Source organism: Mytilus galloprovincialis, chromosome 3, assembly GCF_965363235.1.
Source record: "Mytilus galloprovincialis chromosome 3, xbMytGall1.hap1.1, whole genome shotgun sequence".
Classification (NCBI taxonomy): domain Eukaryota; kingdom Metazoa; phylum Mollusca; class Bivalvia; order Mytilida; family Mytilidae; genus Mytilus; species Mytilus galloprovincialis.
Window position 1 is genome coordinate 55,891,747 of NC_134840.1, and position 24,460 is coordinate 55,916,206.

The 24,460-nt window shown below is 31.2% G+C and overlaps 2 protein-coding genes across 6 annotated transcripts in view; one reads left to right on the forward strand and one right to left on the reverse strand.

The window, feature by feature from the left end:
• LOC143068375 (uncharacterized) overlaps window positions 1–611 on the reverse strand; it is a 62,510-nt gene extending 61,899 nt beyond the window's left edge. Inside the window, exon 1 of one of the 2 annotated variants that reach the window (XM_076242379.1) lies at window positions 255–611. In XM_076242379.1, the coding sequence (XP_076098494.1) occupies window positions 255–466 (212 nt within the window). In that variant the 5' untranslated portion in view covers window positions 467–611. The remainder of the gene's footprint in view (window positions 1–254) is intronic. The other variant, XM_076242380.1, reaches the window with a different exon arrangement.
• Window positions 612–646: 35 nt separating this feature from the next.
• On the forward strand, window positions 647–24,460 carry LOC143068376 (serine/threonine-protein kinase Nek2-like). 4 transcript variants are annotated; one of them, XM_076242382.1, is made up of 9 exons: window positions 647–774; window positions 9,198–9,303; window positions 9,889–10,106; window positions 12,293–12,530; window positions 13,028–13,237; window positions 13,892–14,063; window positions 14,597–14,651; window positions 15,293–15,363; window positions 22,035–24,460. In XM_076242382.1, the coding sequence occupies exons 2-9, from the start codon at window positions 9,205–9,207 to the stop codon at window positions 22,346–22,348; spliced, it is 1,377 nt and encodes a 458-aa protein (XP_076098497.1). In that variant the 5' UTR covers window positions 647–774; window positions 9,198–9,204; the 3' UTR covers window positions 22,349–24,460. The 4 variants fall into 4 exon arrangements, with proteins under 4 accessions (XP_076098497.1, XP_076098500.1, XP_076098496.1 ...); XM_076242385.1 differs by having other exon boundaries at window positions 678–784; XM_076242381.1 differs by lacking the exon at window positions 647–774 and adding an exon at window positions 864–1,106.

Consider the following 24,460-nt stretch of genomic DNA (forward strand, 5'->3'; position numbering starts at 1 on the left):
ATCAAAACAAGAGGCAGAGTTGTTTGTTAGAAGATGTCAACTGGTTTAACTCATACATAATATCATTGTATTACATTATTGGTTTCCTGCTGATTAGAATGCATAGAATATCACAGATGCAATTGAATAAGCATGCATAGTATCAATTAATATGACATACATCCAATAACTTATGATCTGGCGATAAAAGAAATCTCAAAATTGGTCTACGGTTTTCCATGTTTCATAATTTTGTAAACTACTGTCATAATTACCTACGACTAAATGGATAATATATTATATCAGTTAATATTTTCCTGATGTCTGCTTTCAACCAAGCTTTCTCATCATTTAATCTTGCTATACATGAACGTGCTAGTTCCCACTGGCCAAGGAAAAGATTGTTGCAAAAAAATTTGAAAAGAAGTTTGATTGAATGTTCTGTTTCTTTTCCAACAGGAAAATGAAACTGAGGAGGATCTGCCATTGCTTCTACATTATTTCAAGATTTGGTTCCTGGTTCCTGGTCTATCAAGTGTTTATGGGTGTTTGCATCTAATAGTTTGTTTTTCTTTATGTTCGTCTACCATTTTGAGAGTCACATGAACATCTAACCTTTAACCCTAAATTTTATATCTAACTAATGAAAATCAAGAACAGAAATTCTTCTTCTCCAATCACAACAACGTTTACATATTGCGGGAACTTCAAACACGGAAGCTGACAGCAATGTATCTGTGGGAACAAAGCTAAGAAATGGTCCACAAAAGTTTACACAGTCCCCTCTCCTAAAAGGTTAATGATGGTGATTTCTCTAAATCTTAATTTACTTGCGTAAGGTTAACTTCTGAAAATTCGTGTCTGGACATGTTCCAAGATCACCGATTCTATTTTGATCTACAGAGTTTGACGGATGTTTACGTTTTTAACAGTCAACCTTTTAGTCTTTTCACGATGTGCCATAAACAATTAGATGCACAATCTTCACACTGAAAAAACATGAATGGTGCTGAAGACTATGAGTATAAATCAAACATAAAAAAAGTAAAAATGACTCAGGATTTCAAATTTGATGTTGATTTATCAGGTGAAGACCATAATCGTTATTCCAGACATTCAGTAAAGCAGTAAGTTTATCAATCAAAATTATAGGGTATCCCCCTCAATAGATACCACAAGGTAGTCATACCCAATGAGCAGACTTCTCCAAAAATTTCTTCCCTAGTCTCAAAAATAGGTATTTTTCTTGTATAACAATTAAGGGGCATCGGTGACCGAGTGGTCTAAGTAGTTACTACTGTAATCACTAGCCAGTCAACACTGAGGTTGTGAGTTGGGACCCCGCTAGTGCGTGTGCACTCGACTCTAATCTTAATTGACTAGGATTGTCAGTTTTCCTATGGAAGGTCTGTGGTTTTCTCCGGGCACTCCAGCTTCCTCCACCAATAAAAACTGACCCTCATAAAGTAACCTTAATGCGGTGCTTAAAAGTGGTTTTAAAACACCAAACAAACATAACTATACAACAACTGTCTAATGGGTATTTCTACTTCTACCATTTAGCAGCCACCATCAGTCATGTCAGTAAACTAATTTAGTAATTATTTTGCCACTTTTGGATGCACATGTAAATTTAATCATTATGAGAGCTTGTAAAGAAATACATGTATGATGACATACAATACACCTTATTGTGATTTTTCCACCATTACTGGACATCACAAAGGTTCCCATAAGATTTTGACATTGTAATACAAAATATCTGACACCACAATGAAAAATTGAGTTTTGAATGACGTCAATAGCTCAAGCAGCGCAGGTTTCTAAATACTAAAATAGCCATAAGATGTATAATTTAGATATATATCTATGTTGAATTTTTTAAACACATTTAGCATAACTTACAGTTACATTTAAGTATTTATTATAAGAGAATTCTTTCACTTTTTTGTGTATATTCCAATACAAGATCCTGCAGGCTGATTGAATTTATAAATAATTATAGTTTACATTGTACTTCCTGTAGTTTAATTAATAAATAGAAAATTAGATGGCTATTACAGCAAAAAAATGAAAGCATGTGTTACTTATTGCATCAACAAAGAACAAACTTCAACCATTACAGTCAAACCTGATTAAACCGGACCCTGAATAAACCGGTTTCCTGTCCATTCCGGCCGAAAATGAAAGTCCCATGTTTTCCTCTTCAAAGTCTTTGTTAAAATACCCTTAGTATACCGGACCCTGTGTATTCCGAATTCCGGTCTAATTATGAAGTCCCAGTACTCTTAATTACATTAATTATTACCTGTCAAAACCGGTTTGTCTAATTAATTTCAATGATCGATATGCAATCAAAACATATTTGTTTATACAATATGGCTTTTTAGGATAATCAATTAGTCAGGTGTTAAACTGTGAACTTACAATCGTACAGGAGTGAGCTGTATTATTTATTAAAACATTATAAACGTGTCAGTTAAACGAAAAAAAACACCGAATATATCTTGGATTGAACTTACGTTGTAACTTGGATAAACAAATTTAAATCGCAGAGTAAGACATTTTCATCGTGATTTCGAAATCCTCGATTCCCTGTAGTGAACCCCTAAACACATGACCTTGATAATGAAAAACACCCAGATGACAACAATCAATGGGTATTGTACACTGTACGACAACGTTTCGATAGTGATGAATATTACGTTTGATATATTCTGGCTTTTTAATCGGCCATTTTAACATTTCAAATTAATAATCATGGAAGTAAATCGAAACTCTCGTCTCACAATCCAAACAACGCGAGCATTAGGATGCAAAGGCAAACAATGAAAAACGAAGTGAAAGTATTTTAATTTATCAGATATAATTCACAATCAGAGAGAACTTTTACAGGCAAAATATCGGACGTCACAAGTACTTAACTTCCGGTCAAAACGGAAACCTGAATAAACCGGCTCATTGTCCAAACCGGCCCTCTTTCATAGTCCCGTAGTCGGCCGGTTTATACAGGTTTTACTGTATTTGTTAATGAAAGAAGATGATGCAATTGTTGAGGTTTTTTTCTTCAGCAATACAAGCAAGTGTACAAAATATAATGGTTAACCACTATATTTAAACAGCGTTGTTTGTGAAATGTGCCATCACACTTTCTGTATACTGTACACGAGACTTCTTAACATCTTGTAGACCATTTAAATTTTACATGCAGTCATTTTGTGCTGTATTGAAACGTAGTCTATTCACCACAAAGAATTTACATATGCAGGCTTTTACAGCTTGAGGGTTAATCTTTTTATATCAGGCTTAAACATAATGAATACTTTTTTCTTGTCTGCTTGCATAGAAAAGGGTAGACCATGTATTATCATCATGTATGTAAAATTTAATTTTGAAAAATGATTTCTAAATATTTAACATGCAAATGACATGTATAAGAGGATGCCTTGGACTTTAAAGATGCTTTAACAAAAATGTTACAGAATAATATTGGAGCTAATCTAAAAATCTCCAAAAATAAAAAAATGAAAATACCAATAGAATTGTTTATGGGTTAGAATGAAAATTAAGAGTAGGTACTATATATAGAAGCATCAAACATTTTAATTTAATTTTTTATTTTTTTTGCCTAGGCAAATCAGTGTATCTAAAAATAGAGGATCTTCATTCAGCTTGTTTATGATCTATAAAATATTCATATAGGGAATTATGGGTCCAGTATGATTATAACAAAAATCTAGGTACTAGGATTTTTAAGAGCATTTTTTTTTTAACATTTAGCTATCAGTGACACAGCACATTTATACTGTGCATCATAGTATGTACTATAAATGTGACTTATCTTGTTACACTTCAGTGCTGATCTCAAAAGAACAAAATGAATCTATTTAATTTTCTAGCAAGTAATGTCAAAGTGAAAACCATTTTTTTCATTGTTATAATATATATTAACATACAAACTACAAAACAATCTTACCCATCCTGACAGATGGACAGGGTTTTGTAAACAATACAATTATTTATTATTGGCCCTACTAGAATTTATTTTCCTCTTCATTCACAGTTTTGTCATTTATTGTGTAATAAAACCTTTAAGTAAATATTTGTGTCTCACAAATGTTTGTGGATTGACCTTTGATGTTAATTATATTATAATTGCTCAAAATTAATCCCTACAGGGCTATGATTATCTTGTTGATAAAATTATGTAATCTAATATACTGGAGTCAAACAATGTGACACCTTATCTAAATCTAGGAAATAAAGGAGTATAACTGAACTGCTTTACCCTGCAGGAAAACACACAATTTAAATGTCAGCTTGTGAAACACACAAAATTAAGGATGAAAATTTAAAAATTTGTAGTGGTGATTCCCAACAGGTGACAAGGTCAGCTTGGAAAATATAAAGGAAATACATTAGTCACTTTGTGTAAAGTAGGATAACCTATAAACAAAATGATTTATTACAACATATAAAATGTTGTAATCAGTCTCAAAGTTATTACAGATTTCATAAACATGTAATTTTGGACATTGCATTGGATTTGCTTTTGAAGGTAAGTTTTCTATAATTTGCATTTAATAACAAGTTTGATGTAAATTATTTTGGATTAAAAAAAAATAATACATGTACATCATGTTCATTATACAGTCCTAAATATAAAACTGCAAAACCATTAGACAACAGTAAAATACATACTTTTATTGAATACTTGGTAAAAACAAATTTAAAAAGTATGTATTTTTCTTTTCTCATTATGATGAATATATAAGCAACAACTAAGAAAACAGTCAATCCTAAGGATAAATAATATACAATCATGTACAGGGTGTTAATCCAAGGTAAAACTAGATGCCTGGGTACTAAACCCTTGCACTAATTATTCTTGAAAAGGTAAAATGTACAAAGAAACAAGCAATTATATAATAATTCTTTATTCCGTAAGCAAATATACAGCTCATAGGATTAAATACATACACAAATTATACAGTTTACATAAACATATACAGCATTAATATATAGCGAAGTTTGGCATACAATTTACATTGATAATAAAGGTTCATAACAAAATCAAGTGTTACGAATTTTCTCTGCCTCATAGAGGTATTTACCCAGATTATTTAATTCTTTAATATTTCTTACAGATAGTAATTGAACTAATTTGAAGGTAGATGGGTTTCTATAATAATATATCTTAATATATTTACTTCTGACATTTACATATTTATCACACTCTAATATAAAATGATATTCGTCTTCGATTACTTTCTTATTACACATATTACAAACACGCTCATTTCTGGAAATATTAAAGTATCTTCCAGTTTCTACATTAAGTGAATGTGAATTGATTCTATATTTAGTTACATATGACTGGTATAAACTGTTCAATGGTCGATTTAAATAAAATTGCAAAGTATGTCCATCATGTATATATTGATATAAATTACATTTTGAAGTATTTTCAAAAAATGACAAGGCTTCAGCTATATAATTATCAACAATTCTTTTTTTAAATTCATGCAAAAATAATTGACTATTTCCAACACTTTGTGCTAACCATATATCATTAAATCCATACCTGTTTAGTATGTCTCTTATTTTACAACTCCAATTGAGTTTATCATTCGGTTTGACAAAACTAGATTCGTACATATCTTCATAAATACTATTCAATATACAATTATTAGATTCTAATAACTTCAACCAGTAACGTATCATTCTTACATATCTGTTTACATACAATGGTAAACGCCCAAGTTCAAAATACACCATGTGGTTTACAGTCGTTTTTCTCACTTTCAAAATTCTTTTTAGATAATACAAATGAAGCGTTTCTATATCTGCTCCCTTATGGAAACCCCATATTTCACAACCATAATTCACAATACTTGTTACATATGTATCAAATAAGGACATCAAAGTCTCAGTGTTATAACAATCATCATAAATTTTACTCAATAAACAAAATGTAGCCTTTCTACCCTGTTCAGATAGTGTTTTCTGTGTTACAGTAAAAGTACCGTTATAGTTTAATAACAAACCAAGATATACAAACTGATCACACATTTCTATCATTTTACCATTCAAATACCATTTTTCGTTCTCTTTCAGTACACCTTTGTTACGAAAAACAACTATTTTGGTTTTTCTTAAATTAATGTCAAGACCATTCTTGTATGAACTATCATATACAGTGACTATCATTTTTTGTAAATCAGATATACTTTCGCTGAAGAGAACTGTATCATCAGCATACATAAAAAGATAAAGATTTAACAATTTTACTTCATATGGTTCTATTCCTTGTTTAATTAACTCAATTTCTATGTCATTTACATAAATTGCATATAAAAATGGTGATAATGATTCGCCTTGCATTAGGCCAACATTACAATGAAAGAAATCTGAAAATTCACCATCTAATTTAACACAAGTTTTCAACTTAGAATACATTGATTTAATAAGATTCAGTAAATTTCCACTAATACCACATTTTAACATTTTTTGCCATAAAACATAATGTGACACACTGTCGAAGGCTTTGACAAAATCAATAAAACAACAATAGAGACGTTTTCCTTTACGTAAACTTTTTGATACAATAGAATGAAGGGCAAAAATCGCGTCGTGTGTACCGTATCCAGGGACAAATCCAAACTGCGCATCAGTCAATATACTGTATTCTTTGCACCACTTTAATAGTCTTGTATTAATGACAGAAGTAAACAATTTCCCAACATGAGACACAAGCGAAATTCCTCTATAATTTCCTGTTTCATCAACTGGACCTTTTTTAAATAGCGGAACTAAAACACTCTTGACCCATATTTCTGGAAACCAACCTGTAATAAGTATTACGTTAAAAAGTTTACATAACAGTGGCAGTAGGGCTAATTTACACTCCTTCAAAAATTCATTTAATAGATTGTCATAGCCTGTTGCTTTTTCAGTTTTCAATTTTTTAACACAAACATCAATTTCTTGCTCCGTAAAAGGTCGGTCCAATTCTTCATAAATGACTTCATTGTTGACTTCTTCTTCCGGTCCGTCGTCAATTTCTTCTTTAGAAACTAAGTTTTTAAAATGCGTCACAAAATCGTTTAACTTTATGTTGCTTTGTATGGCCTTTTTTCGTTTCCTGAATTTTCGATAAAAGTACTTTGGATTCTTTTTTCTCATAGAACTCAACATGTTTCCCCTCTGTTTTTTATATCGTCTTTTTAAACTATTCTCGCTTCGTTTAAATCTTTGTTTAGCAAGATTTAAAATTAGTCTATTTTCTTCACACTTATTTTGGTTAAATTGTTTTAATGAGCGTCTATATTCTATATACAATTGTTTGCAATCATCGTTTATCCACGGTTTGTCTTGCCCTATATGTATAGGTTTATAAGTTCGCTTCGAGCTGTTACAATAATCACATTTTAAAACTTTAGTCACTTCTGTTTTTGTATATTTATTGACAATACCGGAGAGACACGAATTAATATTGTTCACAATTTCGTCGATATTCCTTGGCTCGTCGGATAAACTATTCATCAGTTCATTAACTTTATCGGAATTTGCCGCAAGGTCCCTTTTAACGTCATCTTTAAACCCTTCATTCCATTTATAACAATCATATTTTACAGTTTTACAAGTACATATTTCATTTAAAGATAATCCTTTAAGTTTAAATACAACTTTTAACGGTGCATGACATGAAAAAGTAGTAAAATCACCAATGACAAAATCATTAACAATAGAAAATGAATCACAAGATAAAAGCAAATAATCAATTACGCTACATCCATTCTTATTTTGAAATGTAAAAGTTTCACTTTTTTTCCCAAAACGACCATTACATACTCTTATACCAGAAGATTTACATAAGTTCAAAATTTTACGACCAAATGAATTAGCCGGCTTTATGTCCTCTGTTGTTCTTTTACTTGGTAGATCAGGTTCATAATTAAGTAAATCAGTTTCATTGCAATTAAATACATTTAAATTGTCTTGCATTATGAAGTCATTTTCTAAACCTATTCTTCCGTTGAGATCACCAATCACTGCAATGTTACCTAATACACTGTAATGTTCTATTTGTTCCTGTAAAACTTCAAAGACATCTAAGTCATACTTTCGGTAAAACACATTATTATCAGGGGGCATATATATAGCACACAGGTACAAATCTTTACTATCAAACATAATAACATTGCTTAATTAATTAAAGATTATATTACAGTACCAAATAATTGAAATTTACACAGTCACAGATAATGAAAAAAAATCGACAAAAAGGATCCTAACTTAAATCATTTCCCACATATACAAATGTACATGTAAAAGAAACTTTCTTTTACAAGCCTTGTAAATAGAGTTAGAACAATTTCATGTTCAAAGATTTGACTCAAATTCTCATATTTGATTTTTAACATAATTAAACATATACCCAAATTACAAAAAAACATCTAAAATAAACAATTAAGAATACATGGACTCTCACAATTTTGTGTGTATTTTAGTCTAGACACTGTGTCACCATATAATTGACCATTGAGATAAGATAGCACCTCATGCAAATGGATTTTTCTAGGTCTGTTTGATTTCATGTTATAGGTTAAAGAAATATATTAACCTTGGTGAGTTTTTGTGAATCAAATCAGTCGGCCAAACCAAATCTAACCAAACCCTTTATTTCACTTTCAGTGTTGACATTTTTTCCCCTTATATAGCTGAAAATGCCTAGTAGATATGTAACCAATCTCAAACTAAGGGGTTGAAATGAAGTTCATATGTATCTGGATTCACATGAGATTGAATTATTCACTTGCAAGTCAAAAATACATCAGAGATGTTGTGCTTATTTTGACAAATATTGGCCAAACAAACTGCTTTTACATAAATTCTTGTTTGAATTGTTTTACATTGTCATTTATGGGCTTTGCTCATTGTTGAAGGCTGTACAGTTACCTATAGTTGTTAATTTCGGTGTCATTTAAGTCTCTTGTGGAGTGTTGTCTCATTTGCAATCATACCACATCTTCTTATTTTATATTTATCGAAATACATGAATAATTCAAATTTTGGTTCTTTTAATACTCATGTTTCTTCAAACATCATGAACAATAAGAATCATCTTTAATTTTTTGGTCTAATTCATAGCTGATTCTCCTTTAAGAAATAAGATTATCCATCCTTCAACAAGTGTTTCTGTTTCTTTTCTTTAGCCAGAAGATGCCTTACAGTACACTGGATGACTTTGAACCTTTGTCAACGATTGGATCAGGATCCTATGGGACTTGTAAGAAAATAAGACGAAAGAAAGATGGCAAGGTAAGTAAATAATCCATGTCTCCAGGAAGGTATAGAATAGAGGCAACAAACCAAGCAAAAAGCAGCTCATGGCTACCAATTCACAATGGGTCTTCAATGCAGGAATAAAATCCTGCAATGGGAGAAGGGCTTCAGCGGACCCTCAAGCAATAATGTGTACCAGTTCAAAGAAATGGAAGCCATAATAAACTTTAAACAAACAAATGAACCAAACTTAGAATAAAAACACACACAAAGGGCAGATAATGTGATGGAGTTAAACATGTTTTGTGAGATCTTAACCCTCCCCCTTTACCTATAGCTAATGTAGAATTAACAAACAGACAGCAATACAGTTAAGACTATGCATTGTGTCCACTTTGTCTTAAAAATGGACATTCTTTATAAAATGCAGTCCAATTATTAGTTTGAAAATGAAGTAGCTGACGTTTTAAACAACAAACTAAACTTAGCCTGTTTTAGGCTTGTTTTAGGCTTGTTTTAAATTCTTTTACAGCCAAATTTCAAAGAAATTGTCCACATACTGTGCATTGTTGTTTTTCCTATTTTGACGTATAAATTTTAAATATATGTTAAACTTTACAGATTTATGCTTGGAAAGAGATGGACTATGGATCCATGACAGAATCAGAAAAACAAATGTTGGTGTCAGAGGTTAACCTTTTACGAGAACTAAAGCACAAACATATCGTTAGATACTATGATAGAATCATTGATCGTAGCAACACCACCATTTATATAATCATGGAGTTCTGTGATGGTGGAGACTTAGCAACACTAATATCCAGATGTAGAAAAGATGGGTATGTGTTTCAGAATAATCAGTTTAAATAGAATGCAAACAAAATATATTTTATATGTATATGGAATAGCAGTTTATGTACCGTAGGCAAGATGTTTTATTTGAGTTTGATGAAAGAAAAAAATTCGACCTGCAGATGTTGCTTAGACATGCTAGAGTAAAACAAAAGTAAAACAGTTTATGGTGTAAGTCCATTTATGCTGACATAATAAGCATATTTTACATGAATTGTATTTCAGAATTCCTAAATAAAATGCCTTAACAAAAGAACAGTCACATTATGAACAGTGACCTATTGCTGATTTTTAGCTCACCTGGCCCAAAGGCCCAAGTGAGCTTTTCCCATCACTTGGCGTCCGGCGTCTGTCGTCCGTCATCGTCGTCATCCTGCGTCCGTCATCGTTAACTTTTACAAAAATCTTCTCCTCTGAAACTACCAGGCCAAATTTCACAAAACTTGGCCACAATCATCACTGGGGTATCTAGTTTAAAAATGTGTCCGGTGACCCGGTCAACCAACCAAGATGGCCGCCATGGCTAAAAATAGAACATAGGGGTAAAATGCGTTTTTTGGCTTATAACTCAAAAACCAAAGCATTTAGAGCAAATTTAACATGGGTAAAATTGTTCATCAGGTCAAGATCTATTTGCACTTAAATTTTCAGATATATCGGACAACCCGTTGTTGGGTTGCTGCCCCTGAATTGGTAATTTTATGGAAATTTTACTGTTTTGGGTTATTATCTTGAATATTATTATAGATAGAAATAAACTGTAAACAGCAATAATGTTCAGCAAAGTAAGATTTACAAATAAGTCAACATGACCAAAATGGTCAGTTGACCCCTTTAGGAGTAATTGCCCTTTATAATCAATTTTTAACCATTTTTAGCTCACCTGGCCCGAAGGGCCAAGTGAGCTTTTCCCATCACTTGGCGTCCGGCGTCCGTCGTCTTCCGTCGTCCGTCGTCCGGCGTCTTTAACTTTTACAAAAATCTTTTCCTCTGAAACTGCTGGGCCAAATTTAACCAAACATTGCCATAATCATTATTAGGGTATCTAGTTTAAAAATTGTGTCCGGTGACCCGCCCAACCAACCAAGATGGCCGCCATGGCTAAAAATAGAACATAGGGGTAAAATGCAGTTTTTGGCTTGTAACTCAAAAACCAAAACCTTAGAGCAAATCTGACATCGGGTAAAATTGTTTATCAGGTCAAGATCTATCTGCCCTCAAATTTTCAGATGAAAGCGACAACCCGTTATTGGGTTGCTGCCCCTGAACTTGTAATTTTAGGGAATTTTTGCTGTTTTTGGCTATTATCTTGAATATTATTATAGATAGAGATAAACTGTAAACAGCAATAATGTTCAGCAAAGTAAGATTTACAAATAAGTCAACATGACCAAAATGGTCAGTTGACCCCTTTAGGAGTTATTGACCTTTATAGTTATTTTTTAACCATTTTTTCGTAAATCTTAGTAATCTTTTGCAAAAATCTTCTCCTCTGAAACTACTAGGCCAAATTAATCCAAACTTGGCCATTATCATCTTTGGGATATCTAGTTTAAAAAATGTGTGGCGTGACCCGGCCAACCAAATGCAGTTTTTGGCTTATAACTCAAAAACCAAAGCATTAAGTGCAAATCTGACATGCGGTAAAAGTGTTTATCAGGTCAAAATCTATCTGCCCTGAAATTTTCAGACAAATCAGACAACCTGTTGTTGGGTTGCTGCCCCCAAATTAGTAATTTTAAGGAAATTTTGCAGATTTTGGTTATTATCTTGAATATTATTATAGATAGAGATATACTGTAAACAGCAATAATGTTCAGCAAAGTAAGATTTACAAATAAGTCAACATGACAGAAATGGTCAATTGACCCCCTAAGGAGTTATTGTCCTTTATAGTCAATTTTCAACAATTTTTATAAAATTTGTAAATTTTTACTAATATTTTCCACTGAAACTACTGGGCCAAGTTCATTATAGATAGAGATAATTGTAAGCAGCAAGAATGTTCAGTAAAGTAAGATGTACAAACACATCACCATCACCAAAACACAATTTTGTCATGAATCTATCTGCTTCTTTTGTTTAATATTCACATATACCAAGGTGAGCGACACAGGCTCTTTAGAGCCTCTAGTTTTGAATTCAAAGTCAGTAAATGTTTTAATTTTTTCAGGATATATATGGAGGAACAATTTGTATGGAAGATGCTCATTCAAATGACTCTTGCCTTGCAAGAATGTCATCGACGCAAAAATGGAAAAGCAGTGCTACATCGTGATTTGAAACCAGCCAATATATTTCTAGACATTGATAAAAATGTGAAGTTAGGAGATTTTGGACTTGCCAGAGTGCTACATCATGAGACAAGTTTTGCTAAAACATATGTTGGAACTCCATATTATATGTCGCCTGTAAGTTTGTGGTTAATGAATATGCGGTTTCTTCATTTTAAATAGGACAATCTTAGAGGTCATATTTAAATGTAATTAAGTAAAAGGCTTTTTTTGCAGATCATACTATTTGAAAATGAAAATATGTTTGTTTCTAAAGAGTTAATATATTTATGCCAATGTAAGCCCATTTATAGTATAACTCAAATTTCAACAAATTGAAAACTTATTGAAAATTATACTAATTGCCCTATCGATGTAAAAAGATATATATTGAGTTACATCAATTACAATGTACAAAATGATTTTTTCACACAATTATCGTAATGATTAAAACATTACAAAATTTCTTAATTTACAATATGACAATACAGATGACTTTAAAAGACTAGCACACATGTATGCTCCATAGTCATGATCATAGTATTTGCTGTAATTTGTGCCAATATAAAAGTTGTAAATAAAACTTTTATTGAGTATAAATTAAGTGATCCCTCAAATTTTTTTATTTTTGCCAGGAACTTGTGAATAACATGTCATATAACGAAAAGTCAGATATATGGTCCATGGGATGTATGTTATATGAGCTGTGTTCACTACATCCTCCATTTACTGCCAGTAACCAATCAGAACTTAACAAAAAGATTTGTATGGGAGAGTTTAACAGAATTCCAATCAGATATTCAAGTGATCTCAATGAAGTTATAGCCAAATTACTTAGAGTTGAGGTATAGAATAGCTATTATATTGTAGATCATTTTTGTGGATTGAGGAAAACTTTATTTTGTGGTTTCGAGAAATACTGCCAACAGAAATTTAGAAAATTTTATTTTACAGTTCACCTTGTGGTTCACCTATGCCTATGCCAATGAAATCTATGAAAGTTAATATAACTCCAATGAAAAGGAAAATGATTAAATTCATAATATTTTATTAAGGTATCATACTCGTTACATGAAATTTAAACCCTAAATTACAATTATTTTCTAGTGTGCAGACCTTCAAATCTTGGGTTTTGAAAACTAATCTTAATTGACTAGAATTCTCAGTTTTCTTGTTGCTGGTCATGGTAATTGGTCTGCAACTTTTGCTTCTTTTACCAATAAAAGCAAGATTACTGCCATAAACTAGTCTTATTAAATGCTCAAAGTGGCGTTTAACACCAAAAATCAAGAACTTTCCAATAATGGTTTTATGTTTCATAAACTATTTTTATTAAAATACAAATATATTTTGTTTTGCTCGTCCTGAACATATTTTGAATATTTGCCACTGGATGTATAGCAAACAAACAATCAATTGTGTTTAAAACAATTTTATTACAAAGATATTTAAAAATTTGAGTCACTGTCCTCTATTTAACTTTTTTTTTCAATCATTAGGTTCATAGAAGACCAGGAATTGAAGGTATATTACGAGATCAAAGAATACAAAGACAACAACAGCTATTAGAAAGACAACTCTCCTCAAGTAGGGAATCAGAATCATCCAAAAGTTCTGACGATATTGGAGTTAGAGAAAAAAGAGTAGAAGCCAAAGAGAAAGAACTTGAGAGTAAGACAAATTATTGTTTTTGGGGAAAAAAAGGCTGTTCCATGATTCATATGCCTAGTTCAGTCTAGACAAATTTCTATTTCACACAGGATTTAAAACTGAAAAAAAAGGTTTTCTGTTTTATCAATACACAATGCTTCTTGAAACTTTGTTGCACTTGGCAGCAAGATAAATTATTGCCCTTCATAATGTTTCTCTTTTTTTTCTGTACATTGGTTAAGCTTTTGGTTAAAGTTCAGGTTTAAAGAATTTTGATATGAATTAATACACAAACTATATTTAAAAGGATGGTGAGACCTACAAGTCATGGTTCAGTGACAAAGTTCATGATTAAAATTATATTAAAGCTTATTAATGTTATTCTAACATGACAACTTTCAAATACTTTGGTTGCATACCAGTGGTAAAATACAAATATACTGTATATCAGCTGATCATCAACTTCATAATTTGTTTAGGCTGTTACATGTACTTGTTTAATCATACATCTAAATTCATTCCATGCATACATTTCTTATATTTCTTATTTTCAGCTAGAGAAAAAGAAATTTCAAGAAAAGAAATAGAATTAGAAGAAAAATTAAAAAAGTAACTATACAGATAGTCTTAGGAAATATCTAAATTAGATTCCACATTTGTAGTGTCAAATTATAATTCTACATGAAAATTAGTTATTCAATGGCCATCTCTAATGTGCGAAGTGAACACTGCTGTTTATAAACTCCCTGTAAAAAATGTCAACTGTAGCATACATTGGATTCTTTGTCAGTCCACTCTTCTGTCCTTTAAAAGCAAAAAAAACATGGATGAAGGGATTTCTAGTAGGACTACAACATTACTATCGACACTGAAAAGCAGGTTAACTTTGATTTTCATAATCTTTCTACAGATATGGCATTTTAAAAGCAGGCTTGATCTTTGATAGTACATGTATTATGTGTTATCATAAGAAAATGTTGATATTCATGATATTCAGGCTTAAAACAGAACTATGCTTTAAATATACAAGCAATAAGCTCTAGGCAATGTCTTGTTCATATTATTTAGTTTGATACAAGACATTAATATTCTAACTTTACTGTACTGATTAAAACATGCATGAATACATAGTTTATATATTAAAAGCTATTTCTTTTAGATGATGTATTATTCGCTTCACCAACTATTAAAAATTGATTAAAATTAAGGCCAAAATGTTTTATTACAGTTTTCTATCATTTCTTTTATAGATTAGACCAACTAATGAAAGAATATAAAAGAAAGGGCAGTTGTATAGATGTTAATTCTGCAGGGGATGCAGGTAGGAAAACTGCCCCTCCTGCTCCACTTTCCCCTATAGTCCCACTCCTCAAAGTACCCCCATATCTCATTAGACGTAATTCACCATTCAGATCACCACTGGATAAACTAGACTTTAATAGAGAGGACTATTAATTTTTGTGCTGTGGCTTTATTTGTTGCTTTATATGTTGATTTCTTACTAAGGACTGTTTCATTTCAAGGGAGATGAGCATGGAATTCAGGACCCACCAATTGAAGCAAATTGTATTTTTCTCTTAGATTTCTCTGTACAACATATTGCAGGATATTTAGGAAAAGTTTTAAAACAAAAATTTAAAAAATTAATTGAAAAACTTGTTTTGGAGTTCAGATAAAAATACATGCATGGGCAGGGGACATTGGAATTCTGTTCTTTTATTGTTAAAGTTTAATACATGATTTTTTTAGCAACATCCATGTGTTTCCTGTATGAACAGTCCTAAGTAATTGTATCTGTATATCTGCTACCTTATTGCTTAATTTACTGCATTGTATATCTTCTGCTAGCATAACTTTGCTTTTGTATATGTTTACCTAACTTGTAACTTGTTGCCTCTTGTGCCATTTGGTTTTTTTTTGTTACTTTTAATATCAAAAGTAATTTTCGTACAATTTTGAAAAACTGAATCCTTTTTTAATCAAATTTCCTTATATTAAGTATTTTACTAGTCCAGTCTGTTTCGACAGAAAAAAAAATTAAATTTTAAACCAAAAGATGAAATGAATGAAAACTATTGAATGCAGCATATATTTTTTTTTAGAAATTTTTGACAATTTTGTTATTGTTCCTCTTACATTTATCATCATACATTTTAAATAGCTGCCAAAAAATGAATCTACCATAGTTTGGGTTTGTTATCATTGTCTAGATTTTTATTTTAAATATATTACATAGAGATTAATGCATGGCTTTTTTCCATATCGGCCTGATGGGTTATCAGCCCGGGTGGGAAATTATCCGCTCATAACACATATGCAAAAGCTATAATATCAATGCTAAGTATATGAAAAAGTAAATGTATATGAGCCAGGGCATTCATTAGGAGGCGTTACCCGGTACTTTTACCCTCCTATGCTATTGACAAGTACCGCCTAAATGTAGGAATTTTTATATAAGATATTCATGGAATAAATTGAAAAGTACCACCTAGAAACGTGGAAAGTACCAGTCAACATGAAAGATAATGAAACCCCTGATGAGCAAGCTCCAAAACTGTAGGTTAAGATATGTGGATTTAAAATAAAAAATATGAAGAAAACTAAATTTGAGGAGAAAATTTCATTATTCACATTGTTTCTGTCTAATATTAATATCTTTAATTTTGTGATGAATAAGAGTTGCTACCATAGGCTGAATACATTGCATTTGTAATGTCATGGCAGAAAATTATAGGCTTATTTCTGCTCATTTTGTATAACTTTACTATGCAATATTTCTACTCCTTTTATACTTTTTCTATGCATTATTTCTGCTCATTTTGTATTACATTCTACCCATCATCTGAGTTCAGCCAGTTTGTATTCATCATTGTGTAATTGTATTGCTTTAAACCCATAGTGCTTTCATGTATTTTAAATGATAATGGTTATAATTCATAACTATAATAATGTGCCTTATTAATCACACATAACAGTGAAATCATCATTATTTGTGGCATTATGTATTGTCTGGTATCAAGTATTGTCTGTTTCCTACATGCCAAATGAAAAAGCCTTTGTTTTATACATTTTATGATTGAAGTTGATGGGTTTCAAACCCTGATTAATACAAACATTACAATCTTTGTGGTGAATTTAATATATATAAAGGCCAAGTATTTGGTATGTGCAATGTTTGTGTTTCATGTCTTTTTTAAAATCTGACATTTTTAAATATAGCATTTAATGGGAGATAACTCTGCTCTTTTTTTTTTTTATCTTGTTTAAATTCCATGAGCAATAAAATCTATCACTAAAACGTATGTTAATTTAATTGTTTATCTAGCAAATAGTGTGGATTCATTAGTATTTGTTGGATACCAATTTTCATGGATTTTGTGGGTACCACAAGAGAACCATGAATTTTTAAAATGTTCAACGAATTACAAATTTTCTGAGGGGTTGTATGCAGACTTTGCTAAAACCACGAAATTAAATATCCAAGAATATACAATTTTGTTCTAACCACGAAAATTGGTACCCACAGAAATAAAAGAATTCACAGTAGTGCTGGAAAAAAGAATTTTGAATTATATTTAACAATATAAAAAATGTATTTAATACTCCTGAAGTTTGATCTTTATTTTGTACACATGGAATTGCTTATATTCTTGCTGAGATATGCTAAAATTGTCAGATTTTAAAGATGACTGATACTTGATTTGATCTCACCATATGTGTTCTTTCTACATTTGTGTTTGTGCCATTGTGTAATTAATATTTAACCCTGATTGTTATGTACATGTAGTAATATATAGTGTTTGCTAGTAATGAGGATATTGATAAAAATGTGTACTGTTTACTAGGAAATTGTTAAAAAGTAAAATGTCCTTTAATTCAGTAATTTTTTTGTAGATACACAAAATTGCATAATATTTATACATTCCTTTTCAAAACTAAGCGCTTCAAGAGACAAGGCCTTAAGTAAAAATCAAGGCTTTAATACAAAGTTCTTCTAAGGACTAAATAAACCTAGTAAACAGTATACGTTTTTGCACTGCTTGCCAAATGAAGGGTTCAGGTTGCAGACTAAACTTTATAGATGCATAATTTAATACAACATTAGAAGCTTTCATTAATATTGAGAGGACATGTTACAAATGTTGATTCATTTATAGTACTTAGTTTATGCAATTTTCTATGCATGCTGTGGGAATGTTTACTATGATACCATTATATACATGGCTTTGTACATAAGGGAAAGTTAGAATAAAGAAATGAAATTGTTTGAATCTTATCAATGTTTATCAATATACAAATAATGTACACAAGATGTCCTCTATCACAACATTACTGATTTGCAAATAACCTTAATATTTTACCTTCACTTTTAAAAAAAATAACAAATACTTGTCAAGAAGTAGTTTATGACAGCACTTTGGTAGCTAGTCATTGGCACCTGAAACTGTCCTGGTTTCATATGCAAGTAGTCAGGATGTGTTCTGCTACATTCTGACTATACACTAAACAGGATGTTAACAATATTTGGAATGTGATGGTTAAGTATGATATGTCATATTGGCTTCAATTTCACATCTGATTTAGAGTACAGTTCCTATAAATAATAGGTCAACAATATTCGATATGTGGTTTGATCGCAAAGAGTACAAGGAATCTCCTTGCAATTAGGGGTCATAAAAAGTTATTTTTAGTCAGACATATAGGTCAGAAATCCTACAGAATAGGTTAAAATTATCTTGCAAGTGAATTCATAAAAAAAAAAAAACATGGAGCAAGTGCACCTGACACATTTAAAAAAAAGTTGAACTCTCATATTACTCAGTGGCAGCTTTTTCCTGGAAGTTGAGGATGAAGTTACAGTAGCAAAAAAGTCGCATCTTACCACAAATAAATTAAACCTAAAAAGATGGTTCTTCTTAAGAGGTTGGCCAACTTTCCTGAAATGGTTTCACTAGATGGTCATTTTCCTTGTTCTTAATGTTATTCTAACCTCTTTGAGTACACACATATAGTTTAGACACTGAGAGTACCTTATTGCTGTTAGAATAGCTAAGCTGTAACCTGCCTATCTGACATTTATATTGACCAAATATTCAAACATCTTGCTTTTATTGTCGAGCCTGCAACTTTTGTTGCAGAAAGCTCGACATAGGGATAGTGATCCGGCGGCGGCGGCGGTGTTAGCTAACTTCTTAAAAGCTTTATATTTTAGAAGGTGGAAGACCTGGATGCTTCATACTTTGTATATAGATGCCTCATGTTACGAAGTTTCCGTCAGTCACATGTCCAATGTCCTTGACCTCATTTTCATGGTTCAGTGACCACTTGAAAAAAAAGTTCAAATTTTTTGTAATGTTGAATTCTCTTTTATTATAAGTAATAGGATAACTATATTTGATATGTGCGTACCTTGCAAGGTCCTCATGTCTGTCAGACAGTTTTCACTTGACCTCGACCTCATTTCATGGATCAGTGAACAAGGTTAAGTTTTGGTGGTCAAGTCCATATCTCAGATACTATAAGCAATAGGGCTAGTATATTCGGTGTATGGAAGGACTGTAAGGTGTACATGTCCAACTGGCAGGTGTCATCTGACCTTGACCTCATTTTCATGGTTCAGTGGTTATAGGTAAATTTTTGTGTTTTGGTCTGTTTTTTTCGTACTATATGCAATAGGTCTACTATATTTGTTATATGGAATGATTGTAAGGTGTACATGTCTAGCGGGCAGATGTCATGTGACCTTGACCTCATTTTCATGGTTCAGTGGTTGTAGTTAAATTTTTGTGTTTTGGTCTGGTTTTTTTTCATACTATATGCAATAGGTCTACTATATTTGTTGTATGGAATGATTGTAAGGTGTACATGTCTAGCGGGCAGATGTCATGTGACCTTGACCTCATTTTCATGGTTCAGTGGTCAACGTTAAGTTTTTGAGTTTTGGTCTTTTTATCTAATACTATATGCCATAGGTCAACTATATTTGGTGTATGGAAATATTTTTTGATCTTTATGTCAGTAGCGCAGGTTTCTTTTGACCCTGACATCATTTTCATGGTTCATTGCACAGTGTTAAGTTTTTTTTGTGTTTTGGTCTATTTTTCTTAAACTGTAAGTAATAGGTCAACTATATATGTTGTATAGAAGCATTGTTAGCTGTACATGTCTGCCTGGCATGGTTCATCTGACCTTGACCTCATTTTCATGGTTCATTGGTCTTTGTTTAGTTATCTTGGTTAATGTTAAGTTTATGAGACAGTTGTAATAAAGCTTTATACTTAGGACTATCTACATAATATCAATGATTAGTATAGAAGGCGAGACATTTCAGCGTGTGCACTCTTGTTGACACATATTTATTGTCCCAACATATGCCTATCCTTGCAGAAAAAAAAACTGTGTATTCTGACACCCTGCTTAATCCAACATTTTTTCTGACCCCCAGTGTGTCTGATTAGGCACAGCCGCCACAGGTTACACTGTATCTTATTGCTTGTATAATAACTAGGATATTTGGTCAATAACTTATATGTTCTGTCTAGATCTCTACAGTTAATCACTTTAACAATATAAAATAAAATTCAGGTATGTTATAAATTATATTATAATATATGACTCTTATGAACTATTGCTTTATACTAGATTGTTAATTATATATATATATATAATGACACCAGAACATTGCATCTAAAAACGAATGCTTCTAAGGCCAGGATTTTTTAATTTGTTGGTTTACGGATCCGCCGACCTGATTTTGCCTATTTCCAGAATAAAAATAAAATTGACTTTTCATGCTTTTTCATTCCCGCCGACCCTAACAAATGCATTATCCCTGAAAAATAAATAAATTAGCCTTTTTTTATAAAATGAAATGCATTAATCACTAACAGAATTGATAACACTTTCTGTTGTGAAAAAAATGAAACTTCCAGTTTACGTTTCTAAAAATAGATAAATCAATTATAAATGACCTTGACATGTCGTTTGGACAAATATTTTTGTGGAACGAAACCCGTGTTTAAAACCAATTACACAATAAGTTCGTTTCTCTTATTTGTCAACAGTCCGTATTAAAGATGCATCTTCTCATAGAAATAGACTTGTCCAAATGTGGACAGGTGGAAGTTCAGGACATCAAGTTAAAGTACTGAATATTTATAACAGATCATTTAAAATTTTCTTGTTTCATAGATAATAAAAAAATTTCGTCCATTTGGATAAAAACGGGAATGCGTGACAACAGATTAACCCGATATTCTCGTTTTTTCCAGTGGACGAGTCTATTACGTTTTTGACGCGTGTGTTGAAAATTATTTTCTTACCACGCTTTTACATTTAATTCTTTATCAGTTTTCGTTCTTAAAGATCATTATTCACCAAGTTTTCTGGAATTGATTAAGAGCTATGTGAATTTGTCTTCCTTTATGAAATTTAATTACGTCTTTGTCCGTGCACCCCCTTTTTTACGGGAAATTATTAGGCAATGTCATGCAATTTTTATTACAACTGAGCAATAATATTTCATTAAACTAAAATTTAAGAAATGATGACAAAATAGGATAACAAACATATTATTAGAAAGGTGAAATATATATTTATTTTGCATATCAGTTTTCTGTCTTGAAAGGTATTTTTTTTTTTTTTTTTTTTTCCCGACCGACCGACCCGACTTTTTCATGGAGAAAATCCGTAAACCAACAAATTAAAAAACCGTGGCCCAAGGATAAGTTAAAATTACTTGATATACTTGCCAATTGTTGTTCCTTACAAGAAACTTCAAAAAAAGATTTTTTTTAAAAGAATTGCAGATATTCTTTGAACAGTATTCCATTCTAGTCTAGTCTAAAAAAAAATTACAAGCAGATTTACTTGTGAAATACCATGTAAAATAGAGATAAATCATTTGTATTCTTTGAAAACTATATATATATAACATTCCAGTTGAAAGCAAAAGATATCATTTTAAATATTTTTATAAAATGTGCTTTTTAGTTGCAGATTTGTCCATAGACAATCCACATTCCTCATGCCTATCCAAAGGAAAGAAAGATCCCGATACTCCAAAGAAAAAGGTTTCCTTTGATATGTATGGCAAGGAAAATCTCCGTCAACGAGATCAGAGGGTTTCAGAGCTATTAACAAAATATAGTGAACCTGAAACCTATGACAGCCTTTATACTCAGGAACTAGTCAAACGACATGAACTCAAAGACAGATTATTCAAAGCAAAATTAAAAGCTTTAGAAATAAGAGGACTTGATTATGATGTTCGACCGAAATCTAAAAACTTACTGCACTTTAGATAGCTGTGATATCTAGTTATTTATTTATTTATTATGAAAGGTTGTTAAAAAGTTATTATTGTATTTATAGGGCTCAATAAGTTTTAGTGGTATTTATTTATTTTTTTGACTGCAAAAATACATGATGTATGATTGTATTGTTTGCCAACGCCACTTTTTACGCTTGGAAACATTTTTTTCCATTATTACTTTTTGTGACAGATTCTGCTAAGATTTCAGCACAATATTGTAAGAATTTAAGGTTGGGAAGATTTGGGATTTGCCTCTGGAAACCAGAAAGATTAAACACATATAAGTAAAAAAAAAGTCATGTAAATTTTAGTGTTGAACAAAGAAAAGATTAAATTCTGGTCGTAAAAATTCCATGGAAAGAAAAAAATTGTGTAATACCAATAATCACAATTTTTAGTTTGATTTAAAGTTTTATTTAAAAATAATAACAAACTGTGCTATTTTTTCTTGCCTGTGATGAAAGCTTTGGAAAGTGAGAAATAAGGATTGCTTTTCCAGTGACAAATCAGCAATTGTTGAATTTTCTCCTCAAGTTAGTTTAATAGGAACAGCTTGTGATAGATCAAATATATTTTGAATGAAGTTGCATTTTTATCAGTACATATCAGTTTGGCAACTTTTTTTTAGGCATTCTAGGGCATTGTCCAGTGACTTTCAATTAATTAGCAATGTTGCTGGCCATCAGATATTTTTTTTCTTAATTTGATGCTGCCAGGCGAGACATATCCCTGTGTCAACAGTTTATATTTGATATGAACACATTGTGCTGAGATTTTTATACTTTTTACCAATATCCGTCCTTTTATATTTTTGTTTGATTTACAGCATTAAACCATATGCCACAAACCCAACATTTTTCAGGAATTTATACATTATAATATTTTAACTAAGAAAAACATTAACACATGTAAAAATCCTCTTTATATACATTTTCAGTGAAATAGCATTAAAATTTTGAACCCTACTAATTAGAATATAAAAGGAGTAGGTCCGGTAAGGACCGATTTTGGCCTCAAATTTCAGGTTCATCTGACTTAAGATTTTGACCACTTTTTTTAAACACTTAAGTGTCTATTTCATTTGATTCAATTAGGTTATGTGAAAGATTTTAATTGATTTAGTCATTAAAAACGATCCGATTCAAGCTTAAATATGAAAAATCTACCAAATATGCTGAAAAATGTCACTTTTCAGATGGGTTTTGTCAAAAATGAAAGTGGCCCCATCCGTGTTCATCCTCAACGTTCATATATGTTATGTATAATCATCAAATACAACTTTCAGTTCAATATTAAGGATGAAAACGAATGCGGCCACTTTCGTTTTACTCGGAAACCGTCTAAAATTTAACTAAAATGCTAAAATTGTGAAAATTTCAGTAATTTAGCATGACTTAATGGTGCTACTACCCAATAGATGTGCATGGTTATGTCAAAAACAGCCCATATTTATGTAGCAGAAGCATTCTTATGTCCAATAAATAACTAAAAGTTTACATTTTAACAATTTTGTAAAACTGCTATATTTTGGGGCCTAAAAGGGGTCTTACTGGACCTACTCCTTTGAGTATAATTTAAATTTTTATATTTTTCAAAATTTAGAATCAAACTCCCAGTCTCTTTATAATTGATAATTTACCAATGGATTTATTAAATAAACCATAGAAATATATATAACTTCTACTTGTGACTCAAACTCAATGTCATATTTTTAAAGCCAACTAAATAAAAACAGATATCAATTATAGGTCAACACAGATTTCTTTTATATAATTTAATTGATAATATTCAAACAAGAAAAAACATCAGGCTGAATTAAAATATATCAAATTCATTTGAACAAATCTTTTTTGTTTGTTTTTGTGTGTGGTTGTGGAATATTGCTATAAGCTAGGGTAGATATCAAGGCAAGTTTGATTGTTTGTTGTGTACATGTTTGTTGAATGCCTTGTTACAACTCTAGTGCTAGACTGAATAACACATACACTACAATCAACAGCTGGACAGGGTGACACATTTTGTTACATTGTTTTATTTTATATACAAATACTTTTACAGATTTTTAGCAAACAAAGGTGATAATAAAATTTATAATTTTTTTCAA